Consider the following 13,453-nt stretch of genomic DNA (forward strand, 5'->3'; position numbering starts at 1 on the left):
GGAGGTGTCATAATACCCAGAAATCCTAGTGATCAACAGGGAAATGGTTCCAATCGTTTTTCCACCAATCATTTTTCCCATAGAGAATTTCAGAAACACTTAAAATAGGGTCTGGATTTCATGTAGGCTTACTCTGGTGTGACGTTTTGGTAACCATGTAAATCTCTCTCAGACAAGGTGACTTTAATCAATATATTCGGCTCCATTGACTCTCAGATTCGAAAATGCTTATTAGCATCAAAGTAGACACCATACAAGACTACAAATCCCTGCAAGCTCCTGCAAGTTATCTCTAGCTGACACGTTTGCTAATAGGTATTGTGTAAATTTAAAACTTGCACAAGAAATTATGCCAATTTATTTATTACTAAATTTAGCTAACATTAGATAGTTAATCCAGAGATTCTTACATTTGCCTCGATTCAGCAGTCTCGTCCAGATCATCATGGCATTTGTAGTAATTTATGATAGCCACATTAGCAGCTAATAATTATTTCATTACTGGGCGGGGGGGCGATAAATATAGTAAAATATATTGATTTAAGTCACCTTGTCCTAGAGAGATTTACATGGTTATCAAAACATCACACCAGGGTAAGCCTATTTTTATTTAACTAGGCAAGTCAGTTAAGAACAAATTCTTATTTTCAATGACAGCCTAGGAACTGTGGGTTAACTGCCTGTTCAGGGGCAGAACGACAGATTTGTACCTTGTCAGCTCGGGGATTTGAACTTGCAACCTTCCGATTACTAGTCCAACGCTCTAACCACTAGGCTACCCTACCGCCCCTATGTGAAACAGCCCTTATTTTAAGTGTTTCTATAATCCCCTATAGGGAAATTAATGTTAGAAAAATGATTGGAACCATTTACTTGTTGATGTGAATCAAGAAAAATAATGGACTGGATCTTGTTGTTGTGGTGCATGATTGTACAGTCCAGTCAAGCAATTTCATACATTTCAGTTCAGTAATCTGTTAATCCTTTTTGATAGAAGAAACAGATAACAGGTTATATACATATTGTAATCAAGTATAATATATCTCCCTCACCTTTCCTTCTGGCAGTCCCTCACCTCTGTAATCAATAGAGACTGATCATGAAGATAAATTATCAAGCAATTTAACGACACACTGTCACTGTTATGAAGCATCATGCACATATGGCTGGCCAAGAGATGTGCCCTGAGGACAATCTATAAAGAAATTAAATGTGCGTATATTCATATCACCATCAAATGGTTGCCCATTCATATTACCCATTTATGATGAAACTATGAAACCATGCTCTTTACATTGCTCTTGCACAATACACTATATATACAAAAGTATGTGGACACCCCTTCAAATGAGTGAATCCGGCTATTCCAGCCATGCAATCTCCATAAAAAGTGGAAGTGGAGTGGAAGCCTGTTCTCTGGAGTGAATGGATGAATCCGGGTTTGTCGCTACCTGCTCGAATGCATAGTGCCAACTGTAATGTTTGGTGGAGGTGGAATAATGGTCTGGGGCTGTTTTTCATGGTTCGGGCTAGGCACATTAGTTCCAGTGAATGGAAATCTTAACGCTACAGCATACAATGACATTCTAGAGGATTTTGTGCTTCCAACTTTGTGGCAACAGTTTGGGGAAGGCCCTTTCCTGTTTCAGCATGACAATTCCCCCATGCACAAAATGAGTTCCATACAGAAACGTTTGTTGAGTTCGTGGTGGAAGAACTTGACTGGCCTGCACAGAGCTCTGACCTGAACCACAACGAACACCTTTGGGATGAATTGGAATGTCGACTGCAAGCCAGGCCTAATCGCCCAACATCAGTGCCTGACCTCACTAATGTTCTTGTGGCTGAATGGAAGCAAGTCCCCGCAGCAATGTTCCAACATCTAGTGGAAAGCCATCCCAGAAGAGTGGAGGCTGTTATAGCAGCAAAGGGGGGACCAACTCCATATTAATGCCCATGATTTTGGAATGAGATGTTCGATGAGCAGGTGTCCACATACTTTTGGTCATGTAGTGTAGCTATTTCATCAGCCAGCCATTCAATGCCTGCACTCATAATTAATTCCTGCCTGCACTCATAATTAATAGAAATTCTTATTTACAGATTTATTTTCATACAGTTTGAAATACAGTATGTTTTGTAACAGGTAGTCATTATAAAGCTCCCTGTCCTTGTAGCAGGAAGTCAAGGATATCACGTATTTCACATATCTCTGTTAGTTATATCACTAGCAATCACTAGAAATCTTTTACCAAGGAAGCTTTTCCTGAAGAGATTGCATTTTAAAATGTTACACAATGCATAATTACAAGATTGTGATTGTGATTTGCGTCTATTGTATAAAACCATTGTCAAAGCAGTTAAAGGTGTAGAATATATGGATAAATACAAATAGGATGCTCTGAAGTAAAAAATAATAATACGACATTGGAAATTGTTCATGTAAAAGTGGGGCACACCAACAGTTACGCATTGTCTTTGTTTTCTAACTACTGCCCAAGTACACACATTTCTTTTTGTGAGAACTGGAAGCATACCTGTGAGGGGAGTCTAACTGGTAATAGTTACTGTTGTAGGCGTTTACCAGTATGTATTCCAAGCATGTGATTTTATTTGACCATAGGGAAAGGAGCTAGTGTATAAATATCGAAATGCAGAATTATTTGAATTGAGCTTCAACTCTTACACATTCCATCCCTCTGCTGGTGCTGTGCCAGCTCAACTTTTCTAGGTGATACATTATGTCACAAAACACACTTTGTCACAATACCAATAAGTTACTCACCCCACTTATATATTTAGCCTAACCCCCAATATTTGTTCGTCACATGGCATGATATGTTGTTAACAATGATTTTCAGTCAGTTTTATGAAACGTTGTGCAGCGATTAAATCTCAAACATAAAAGCAACCCCATATTTTCCCTCTCTCTCTCTCTCTCTCTCTCTCTCTCTCTCTCTCTCTCTCTCTCGTCCGTGCTTTCATTTCCTTCCATCCATTCCCTTGAACGTGAGCCCAACCCCTCCCACTATGCATATACATGATGCGTGTGCTTTACCATGGACAGGTATATCTGTAAATCACATCAAACAGCAAGGTAGAGGGCAGCAAGACGGTAATGGACAATACGCCAAGACAACGGAGCTGTTAGACAAACAGACAGACAGTCAAATAGAAAGACAGACAGACAGAAGACAACTGGTGGCTATATGAGGACAAACTTTGACAGACAAAGGATGCTTCCATTACTGGTTCTAGCTTTGCTGGGGTTCCCCACGGCAACAGGTTTCTATGCACTTCTATAGCCTATTCAAATGATCTGAACATTTTACGTATAAAAGTAACTGGGTAAAGTGAAGAATATCAGTGTATTTTTGTCTTAGGTTTGCAGGAATGATATTGAAGAACATTTGCAAGTAGAGTTAAGTTGTATTCTTGTCGTGATTATTGTCATAAAGTAACATCTTAGGGACCTTGTCAATTAAAACCAGGCTTTCAGGGGTGAGACAAGAATTGTATACTTCATGTTTGGTTTCTGGCTGTGCAAGAAGAATGTTGTTTTTGCCTCACCTCAGAAATGTGCTCACTAGTTCTGACTAGGCCCTTCAATGTTTTTAAGGGGTAATTCTGACTACGTAGGTTCACATTGATTCTTCTGTATGGCAACATCATAGGGGGCTATGAACTCTCTTGTTTCTACTGTATGGCAACAACATAGGGGGCAATGAACTCTCTTGTTTCTACTGTATGGCAACATCATAGGGGAGGATTCCTGTTGAATGTGTTCTGTTAAAAATTGTTTCTCTTTTCTAAGATAACACTCATCGAGCAAATTTTTGAAAAACTACAGTGTTAAACTCATATTCGTGAATGCATTGTGTCAGTATTTGTAACATAGAGAGAGAAGAAATAGATACTTTATTCATCTCTAAAGCAGGGGTCCCCAATTACATTCAGCTGTGTGCCGATTTTTCCTTGAGCGGATGGTAGAGGGGAAAAAACATAGTTATAAATAATTTGTACACTGCAAATTGACCGCTAGAATCCAAAACGGATATTGTTTTGGACAAAAACAGAATAATTTCAAACTTTGATGACATTGGGATACGATCACATCTTTCTATTTAAGTGTGGGAATACTTATTTTAATCACTTTGAGCAGATTTTATGGTGATTTTCCAGTCTTTTATGTCCAACAACAAAAATTATTAAAACATTTTGCTCAGAAAACTTGGGAGACCAAATAAAGTCGCCCGCGGGCCAAATTTGCTCCCACAGGTGACATTATTTGGTCCCCCAAGTTTTCTGAGCAAAATGTTGAATAATTTTTGAGAGTTCATTCATAATTGTTGAACCCTTCTCAATAGTATGTGACCTGTAAAATCTCCTCTGTTATTCCCAGCCTCTGCAATGCCTTGCACCCACACCTCTCTCTCCGAGACCCTTCCGTCCTCAGGTGAGTGTTCACTAACAATCAGTCATTAGTGATATACAATGGCTTGACTGCTGAGGATGTAAAGTACATCTTAACAGATCTAAGAGCCATATGGTCTGGTCTTGTAGCCGGCCGGATCTTTCTGGGTTCATTCAGTTCTGTCTGGCCACCTAGAATATAGAGATCTGTCTGGGTTCATTCAGCTCTATATCTGGACACCTAGAATATAGAGATCTGTCTGGGTTCATTCAGCTCTATATCTGGCCACCTAGAATACAGAGATCTATCTTCAGTCTCTTTAGTCCTTTTTGAGTTGAGTTGGCTGTTCTGAACAATCAACCAATGCGGTTTTTAGCGGTCTCCTAATTTCACTCCATTCTCTCCAGCTCACAGTGTCAGACCCTCAGATGTGGCTGTGATCTCGGCCATTGGACTGCCCCACGCACAAAGGTAAGCAACACATCAATTTCTCTAACCTTGATAGATAAGGAGACACTACCAGGGCCCCCAAGTTGTGCAGCGGTCTAAGGCACTGCATCTCAGTGCAAGAAGTGTCACTACAGTCCCTGGTTCGAATCCAGGTTATATCACATCCGGCCGTGATTTGGAGTCCCTTAGCGCTGTGTACAATTGGCCCAGTGTCGCCCGGGTTTGGCGGGGGTGGGCTGTCATTGTAAATAAGAATTTGTTCTTAACTGTCTTACCTAGTTAAATAAAGGTTAAATAAAAAAATAAAACCAGGTGTCACTAGGGATGATTAAATGTGAACACAGAAAGGTTTTCCAGACTTCTGTTTTTCTTTCTCCCTGAAGCAGTGAGCTGTCCAGAGTGTTATTGAGACTTCATGGTAAGCCTGCTATTCTTGGGGGGTTTGAGGGGCTCCTTGATGTATCAAATCAGTTATCTGAACCAGAAGACAACAAATGCAGGCTATTAACACAGACAGACAGGCGGACAGACACAGACACGCACACAAGTACACACACAAAAATAGCTGACAAATTCTAAAGCATCCTACCACGTTGTCAATTTCCTGTGACCTTAAGCACTAAAATTACAGTCTCAGTCAAATAAAATCTCAATAAAACACACTTTGATTGGTTGATAAGATTGTTTGATAAGAGATATGATTAGTTGATAAGACATGTTGGTCTGCTGACAGATCCTCCTCCTTCCCATGCCAAATTTCCTCCCTTTGCAATCTGACCCTCATCAGGTGTATATACACAGCTGAAGTCAGAAGTTTACATACACCTTTAGCCAAATACATTTAAACTCAGTTTTTCACAATACCTGACATTTAATCATCCTAGTAAAAATTCCCTGTATAAGGTCAGTTAGGATCACCACTTTATATTAAGAATGTAAAATGTCAGAATAATCAAATCAAATCAAATTGTATTTGTCACATATACATGGTTAGCAGATGTTAATGCAAGTGTAGCGAAATGCTTGTGCTTCTAGTTCCGACAATGCAGTAATAACCAACGAGTAATCTAACCTGACAATTCCACAACTACTACCTTATACACACAAGTGTAAAGGGATAAAGAATATGTACATAAAGATATATGAATGAGTGATGGTACAGAACGGCATTGGCAAGATGCAGTAGATGGTATAGAGTACAGTATTTACATATGAGATGAGTAATGTAGGGTATGTAAACATAAAAGTGGCATAGTTTCAAGTGGCTAGTGATATATGTATTACAAAAAGATGGCAAGATGCAGTAGATGATATTGAGTACAGTAGATACATATACATATGAGATGAGTAATGTAGGGTATGTAAACATTATATTAAGTGGCATTGTTTAAAGTGGCTAGTGATACATTTTTTAAATCAATTTCCATTGAATTCCATTTTTAAAGTGAGCTGGAGTTGAGTCAGTATGTTGGCAGCAGCCACTCAATGTTAGTGGTGGCTGTTTAACAGTCTGATGGCCTTGAGATAGAAGCTGTTTTTCAGTCTCTCGGTCCCTGCTTTGATGCACCTGTTCTGACCTCGCCTTCTGGATGATAGTGGGGTGAACAGGCAGTGGCTCGTGTGATTGTTGTCCTTGATGATCTGTATGGCCTTCCTGTGACATCGGGTGGTGTAGGTGTCCTGGAGGGCAGGTAGTTTGCCCCCGGTGATGCGTTGTGCAGTCCTCACTACCCTCTGGAGAGCCTTACGGTTGTGGGCGGAGCAGTTGCCGTACCAGGCGGTGATACAGCCGACAGGATGCTCTCGATTGTGCATCTGTAGAAGTTTGTGAGTGCTTTTGGTGACAAGCCGCTGTTGCACCTTCTTCACCACACTGTCTGTGTGGGTGGACCAATTCAGTTTGTCCGTGATGTGTACGCCGAGGAACTTAAAACTTACTTCCCTCTCCACTACTGTCCCGTCGATGTGGATAGGGGGGTGTTCCCTCTGCTGTTTCCTGAAGTCCACAATCATCTCCTTTGTTTTGTTGACGTTGAGTGTGAGGTTATTTTCCTGACACCACACTCCGAGGGCCCTCACCTCCTCCCTGTAGGCCGTCTCGTCGTTGTTGGTAATCAAGCCTACCACTGTAGTATCGTCCGTAAACTTGATGATTGAGTTGGAGGCGTGTATGGCCACGCAGTCGTGGGTGAACAGGGAGTACAGCAGGGGTCTCAGAACGCACCCTTGTGGGGCCCCAGTGTTGAGGATCAGCGGGGTGGAGATGTTGTTACCTACCCTCACCACCTGGGGTCGGCCCGTCAGGAAGTCCAGGACCCATTTGCACAGGGCGGGGTCGAGATCCAGGGTCTCGAGCTTAATGACGAGTTTGGAGGGTACTATGGTGTTAAATGCTGAGCTGTAGTCGATGAACAGCATTTTCACATAGGTATTCTTCTTGTCCAGATGGGTTAGGGCAGTGTGCAGTGTGGTTGCAATTGCGTCGTCTGTGGACCTATTGGGGCGGTAAGCAAATTGGAGTGGGTCTAGGGTGTCAGGTAGGATGGAGGTGATATGGTCCTTGACTAGTCTCTCAAAGCACTTCATGATTACGGAAGTGAGTGCTATGGGGCGGTAGTCGTTTAGCTCAGTTACCTTAGCTTTCTTGGGATCAGGAACAGTGGTGGCCCTCTTGAAGCATGTGGGAACAGCAGACTGGGATAAGGATTGATTGAATATGTCTGTAAACACACCAGCCAGCTGGTCTGTTCATGCTCTGAGGACGAGGCTGGGGATGCCGTCTGGGCCTGCAGCCTTGCGAGGGTTAACACGTTTAAATGTTTTACTCACGTCGGCTGCAGTGAAGGAGAGTCCGCAGGTTTTGGTAGCGGGCCGTGTCAGTGGCACTGTATTGTCCTCAAAGCGAGCAAAGAAGTTATTTAGTCTTTCTGGGAGCAAGACATCCTGGTCCGCGACGGGGCTGGTTTTCTTTTTGTAATCCGTGATTAACTGTAGACCCTGCCACATACCTCTTGTGTCTGAGCCGTTGAATTGCAACTCTACTTTGTCTCTATACTGACGCTTAGCTTGTTTGATTGCCTTGAGGAGGGAAAAGCTACACTGTTTGTATTCGGTCATGTTTCCGGTCACCTTGCCCTGGTTAAAAGCAGTGGTTTGCACTTTCAGTTTCGTGAGAATGCTGCCATCAATCCACGGTTTCTGGTTTGGGAATGTTTTAATCATTGCTGTGGGTACGACATCGCCGATGCACTTTCTAATGAACTCGCTCACCGAATCAGCGTATTCGTCAATGTTGTTGTTGGACACAATGTGGAACATATCCTAATCCACGTGATCGAAGCAGTCTTGAAGCGTGGAATCAGATTGTTCGGACCAGCGGGAGCTTCTTGTTTTAGTTTCTGTCTGTTGGCTGGAAGCAACAAAATGGAGTCGTGGTCAGCTTTTCCGAAAGGAGGGCGGGGGAGGGCCTTATATGCGTCGCGGAAGTAGAGAGAATAGTAGAGTGAATGATTTATTTCAGCTTTTCTTTCTTTCATCACATTCCCAGTGGGTCAGAACTTTACATACACTCAATTAGTATTTGGTAGCATTGCCTTAAAATGTTTAACTTGGGTCAAACGTTTCGAGTAGCCTTCCACAAGCTTCCCACAACAAGTTGGGTGAATTTTGGCCCATTCCTCCTGACAGAGCTGGTGTAACTGTGTCTGGTTTGTAGGCCTCCTTCTTCACACACGCTTTTTCAGTTCTGCCCACAAATTTTCTATAGGATTGAGGTCAGGGCTTTGTGATGGCCACTCCAATACCTTGACTTTGTTGTCCTTGAGCCATTTCCCCACAACTTTGGAAGTATGCTTGCGGTCATTGTCCATTTGGAAGACCCATTTGCGACCAAGCTTTAACTTCCTGACTGATGTCTTGATGTTGCTTCAATATATCCACATAATTTTCCATCCTCATGACGCCATCTATTTTGTGAAGCGCACCAGTCCCTCCTACAGCAAAGCACCCCCACAACATGATGCTGACACCCGCTTGCTTCACGGCTTGCAAGCATCCCCCTTTTTCCTCCAAACATAACGATGGTCATCATGGCCAAACAGTTTTGTTTTTGTTTCATCAGACCAGAGGACATTTCTCCAAAAGTATGATCTTTGTCCCCATGTACAGTTGCAAACCGTAGTCTGGCTTTTGAAGCAGTGGCTTCTTCCTTGGTGAGCGGCCTTTCAGATGATGTCGATATAGGACTCGTTTTACTGTGGATATAGATGCTTTTGTACCTGTTTCCTCCAGCATCTTCACAAGGTCCTTTGCTGTTGTTCTGGGATTGATTTGCACTTTTCGCACCAGAGTACGTTCATCTCTAGGAAACAGACTGAGTTTCCTTCCTGAACAGTATGACGGCTGTGGGGTCCCATGGTGTTTATACTTGCGTACTATTGTTTGTACAGATGAACGTGGACCTTCAGGCATTTGCAAATTGCTCCCAAGGATGAACCAGACCTGTGGAGGTCTACAACTTTTTTTCTGAGGTCTTGGAAGGTTTCCTTTGATTTTCCCATGATGTCAAGCAAAGAGGCACTGAGTTTGAAGGTAGGCCTTGAAATATATCCTCAGGTACACCTCAAATGGACTCAAATTATGTCAAATAGCCTATCAGATGCTTCTAAAGCCATGACATAATTTTCTGGAATTTTCCAAGTTGTTTACACTCTAGGCAGTCTCTTCTGCTGATGTGTGTGGGTCTGGTAGTGGTACTCTCTCTATTCTACTATTTTCCTTTCGGCATGGTTAATACCTGCCTGGCGTCCGAACAAAATCTTTCTTTACCCCTCTCTAATAAATACCGCTACAAAGGCACAGTCAATTTAGTTTTGGAATTGTGATACAGTGAATTATAAGTGAAATAATCTGTAAACAATTGTTGGAAAAATTACTTGTGTCATGCACAAAGTAGATGTCCTAACCGACTTGCCAAAAACTATAGTTTGTTAACAAGAAATTTGTGGAGTGGTTGAAAAACTAGTTTTAATGACTCCAACCTAAGTGTATGTAAACTTCCGACGTTTATTTAATTTCATCAAGATAATCTATGACCAAGACATAATTTAGTATTTTTAACCATTTTTGAAGATATGATTGTGCTTGAAAAGGATAAAAGCATTGAAAAGAGGGTACATTTGGAGGGAAATTAAATCAGTTCAGTTACCTACTTGTGATAATGGGAGTGTCAGGCCTGCTCTTATATAACTTACTGTAACTATTGAACACTCTTCCTTGTCTAATAGGTTATTGTAGATTACTGCAGTATCAATTAGTATCATTGAGAGTAATTGGTTTTAGAAGAGGTTAATATAAGTTAACCTCCCACTACTGTGTGATATCATTATTGGTGTGATATCAGGACCAACCCTGATACCACTAACAATAAGCCAAGATAGAATCACCAAATTGCAACTTTGCTGCCAACAATTTCCACAGAAAGCATTTCACACAGAAGAGATAAAGACTATTGTACCTCTCACACAATAGAAAAAGGACATTAATAAAGATGAATGCGATAGAGCATTATACTGTACTCTCAACTCACATGGTACTTACTGTATGTTAGTACCAAGAAAGCCCTAGATGCCATACTTGTCTGATCAAACAGATTGCATGTGTATCCATTTATTTTATTGGATAAGGAACCAACTAACTCTACCTGTGTGTCAACGTTAGTTGATAGTAAAAACCTGTTAGCCATTTCTAATAGTGCTTTTTTTCACACCATACTAAATGCTAAGTAATGTGCATATGACAATGTTGATTTCACTAATAATCAAGCAACTTCCTCCCCTCTCTCTGTCACTTCAGAGCTGCTGACCATGTTTAACCCTGACATGACCAGGAGTCTTCATGGTCAGACAAATCTGTATTCTGAATCCTCACAGCACAGGTAAACCACAGCTACACTCAACTCCCTGTGAGAGCATGAAAGAAAGAAAGAAAAAAATGTAATTCAAACAATGTTTCATTAATTTGCAGAACTCTTGTAGAGCAGGCAAAGGAACTGTCCCTCACCCTCAGGAGGAACCAGGTATTCTAGTATCTCTCCTTCTACATAACCCAACACATTGTCCTAACAGCCTCCCTGTACTGGTTTTCATCTCTGACTGTGTCTTGTACTTCTCTCTAATAGGCCATTGATCTAGACGCAGACTGGAAGCTGGTGATGCTATTCGTCCAGGTGGATGAGCTCTGTTTATGTCATGACCAGGTCATTAGCCAAACACTCACCTCACACGTCTGGATTTAATTGAAAGTCTGCATTTCATGACACTACAGTGTTATTAGCTGCATTCCTTTGAGTGAGTGTGGTGTGTTTGTGTCTATGCAGTTCAGCGAGACTGTCACAGCTGCTGTCCAGGAGGTGGATCTTGCTCTGCAGGTGCTGCAGTCACAGGTGCGTTTTGGACACTTGTGTGACACTCTTAGCGATGCTACAGCACATGAATTTAGGTGATCATTAAGATTGTTCATAATGTATTTGCAGTTGAAGCAGACCATTGTCAATGTTGCAGTGTGGGGTGGAGAATATGTTCATCAGAACAGGTGATTCTCTCCACCAATAGCATATCTTCTTAATCAGTCAGTGCACTCATTCCCTGAGTTTATAATTTTTTATTTTATTTGACTGATTGCAGTGCAATAATTATATAGATTATTGTACTGTTATGTTGAGGGTGCTAAGCACACAAGCATTTCACTGCACCTTTTATACCTGCTGTGAACTTTGTACATAACGAATATAATTAGATGAGATTTTCTGGATTTTTAAACGATTCTGTGAATCTATAGTGACTAGCTGGTAGATGTTTGGTTTGATTGCTTATATGTCTATTGACAGGATGTGTCAATGTATGGAGGAAATACATGAATGGGAGCTCAGACTGCTGAGGGCCATGCTCACTCAAGTCCTGCAGGTTCAATGTCTTGCATCATCAATGTCTTGCATCATCAATGTCTTGCATCATCAATGTCTTGCATCGTCAATGTCTTACATCGTCAATGTCTTACATCGTCAATGTCTTACATATGTTTTACATCACCAGTTTTACATCATCAATGTCTTACATTATTCATGTCTTACATCATGTCTTACCCCCCCCCCCTCAAAAAAAACCTACCAGTTAATTTAATTTTGGAAATCTGTTCCCAAGTATTCCCACGCTTAATAGAGAGACACGTGATCGTATACAAATCTAAGCAAGATTTCAAATTATCATGTTTTTGTCAAATATTATATCTGTTTGTGATTCTTGCAATCAAATTGCAGTCTACAAATGATTTGTAACGATGTTCTGGCCCACCGACCATCCTCTTATAAAAACATTGTCCCGCGGATGAATCTACTTGACGGTCCCTGACCTATGTCCTGTTTATACTGTTGTCCCCATATAAATAAGATAAGATAAGATTAGATTGTATTTTATTGTCTGATTTCAACCATCAAAAATGGTATCAGAAAAACTCCTTACAGGACATACTGCAAAATAGAATAAACAACATATGAACAGAAGAGGTTGTAGTACAGGGGACTATACAAGTGTAAAATAAAGTTGCACACTAATCTCTCCTTGCTGTGGATTTAGTGGACCAACATTTCAGTTAAGTAGGTGTATTGTACATAGTTCATTTTTACCTAACTCTATTTCATGGTGGTCAGTAGGAGTCCCTTGACGGACACCTGGTGGAGAAGCAGTGGTACAGCAACAAAGATGACTTCACCGTCCTACTGCAGGATGTCCCCTTCATCACAGCAGACCCAGCCTCCTTTATTGTGAGTAACAAGCCATTGAAGCTTCCCCCAATTTTTTATACATTAATGTGACTCTCTCACTGTGTGATGCAGAGCTGAATTGTTATTGGTGTGTGTGTGTGTGTGTGTGTGTGTGTGTGTGTGTGTGTGTGTGTGTGTGTGTGTGTGTGTGTGTGTGTGTGTGTGTGTGTGTGTGTGTGTGTGTGTGTGTGTGTAACACAAATGTTCTCATCTATGTACAGAGCGCTGCCCCCAGAGCGGGTGCATTACACACAGACAAACTAGCCGTACAGATGTGGGCCAACTTGGTGAGTCACACCATATACTACCCATGCTGCTAACACACTGTGGCATTGTCTCTGCTCTCAGTCCTAGTTGAGGCAAACAAAGGAGAATTGACTCTGTTTTTTTTATTCTGTTTTTCAGCTGCAGCCCACCATAGGCCAGCAGAACATGGAGAACAATGATATGATCATCTCGGTGCCATGCCCCAGTGAGGTGAGAGAGTGCGGCAAGCCTCCAACACATACCTGACCCGGGGTTGTTTTTCATTCAAATACTTTCAGCGTTTAACTGGGCCTGTCTGGACTGCCAGATGAGCGGGGTTTGCACTTGGGGATGATGCGTTGGTTCCATTGGACTAGACAAGCTCAATGAACTGCAGCTAAGGTATTTGAAAGAAAACAAATACTATTTGAACCCAGTCCTGAAATCTGTCACGTACAGTACATTTGTGGGATTAATAGAATAGAATGTACATACAGTATATGAGTGTAAACCTGAGTGTAATA

The 13,453-nt window shown here is 41.5% G+C and overlaps 1 protein-coding gene across 5 annotated transcripts in view; it reads left to right on the top strand.

Annotated features, from left to right (window-relative positions):
• Positions 1-3,065: 3,065 nt before the first annotated feature.
• LOC135574667 (phospholipase B1, membrane-associated-like) overlaps positions 3,066-13,453 on the top strand; it is a 37,444-nt gene continuing 27,056 nt past the window's right edge. For 2 of the 5 annotated variants that reach the window (XM_065026218.1, XM_065026220.1), the window contains exons 1-13: positions 3,066-3,285; positions 4,403-4,456; positions 4,822-4,885; positions 5,248-5,282; positions 10,718-10,799; positions 10,889-10,940; positions 11,043-11,120; positions 11,241-11,306; positions 11,397-11,455; positions 11,751-11,826; positions 12,573-12,683; positions 12,905-12,970; positions 13,089-13,160. In XM_065026218.1, the coding sequence (XP_064882290.1) occupies positions 3,210-3,285; positions 4,403-4,456; positions 4,822-4,885; positions 5,248-5,282; positions 10,718-10,799; positions 10,889-10,940; positions 11,043-11,120; positions 11,241-11,306; positions 11,397-11,455; positions 11,751-11,826; positions 12,573-12,683; positions 12,905-12,970; positions 13,089-13,160 (891 nt within the window). In that variant the 5' untranslated portion in view covers positions 3,066-3,209. The remainder of the gene's footprint in view (positions 3,286-4,402; positions 4,457-4,821; positions 4,886-5,247; positions 5,283-10,717; positions 10,800-10,888; positions 10,941-11,042; positions 11,121-11,240; positions 11,307-11,396; positions 11,456-11,750; positions 11,827-12,572; positions 12,684-12,904; positions 12,971-13,088; positions 13,161-13,453) is intronic. The other 3 variants (XM_065026221.1, XM_065026222.1, XM_065026219.1) reach the window with 2 other exon arrangements.

The sequence above is a fragment of the Oncorhynchus nerka genome, linkage group LG13, assembly GCF_034236695.1.
Source record: "Oncorhynchus nerka isolate Pitt River linkage group LG13, Oner_Uvic_2.0, whole genome shotgun sequence".
Taxonomy (NCBI): Eukaryota; Metazoa; Chordata; class Actinopteri; order Salmoniformes; family Salmonidae; genus Oncorhynchus; species Oncorhynchus nerka.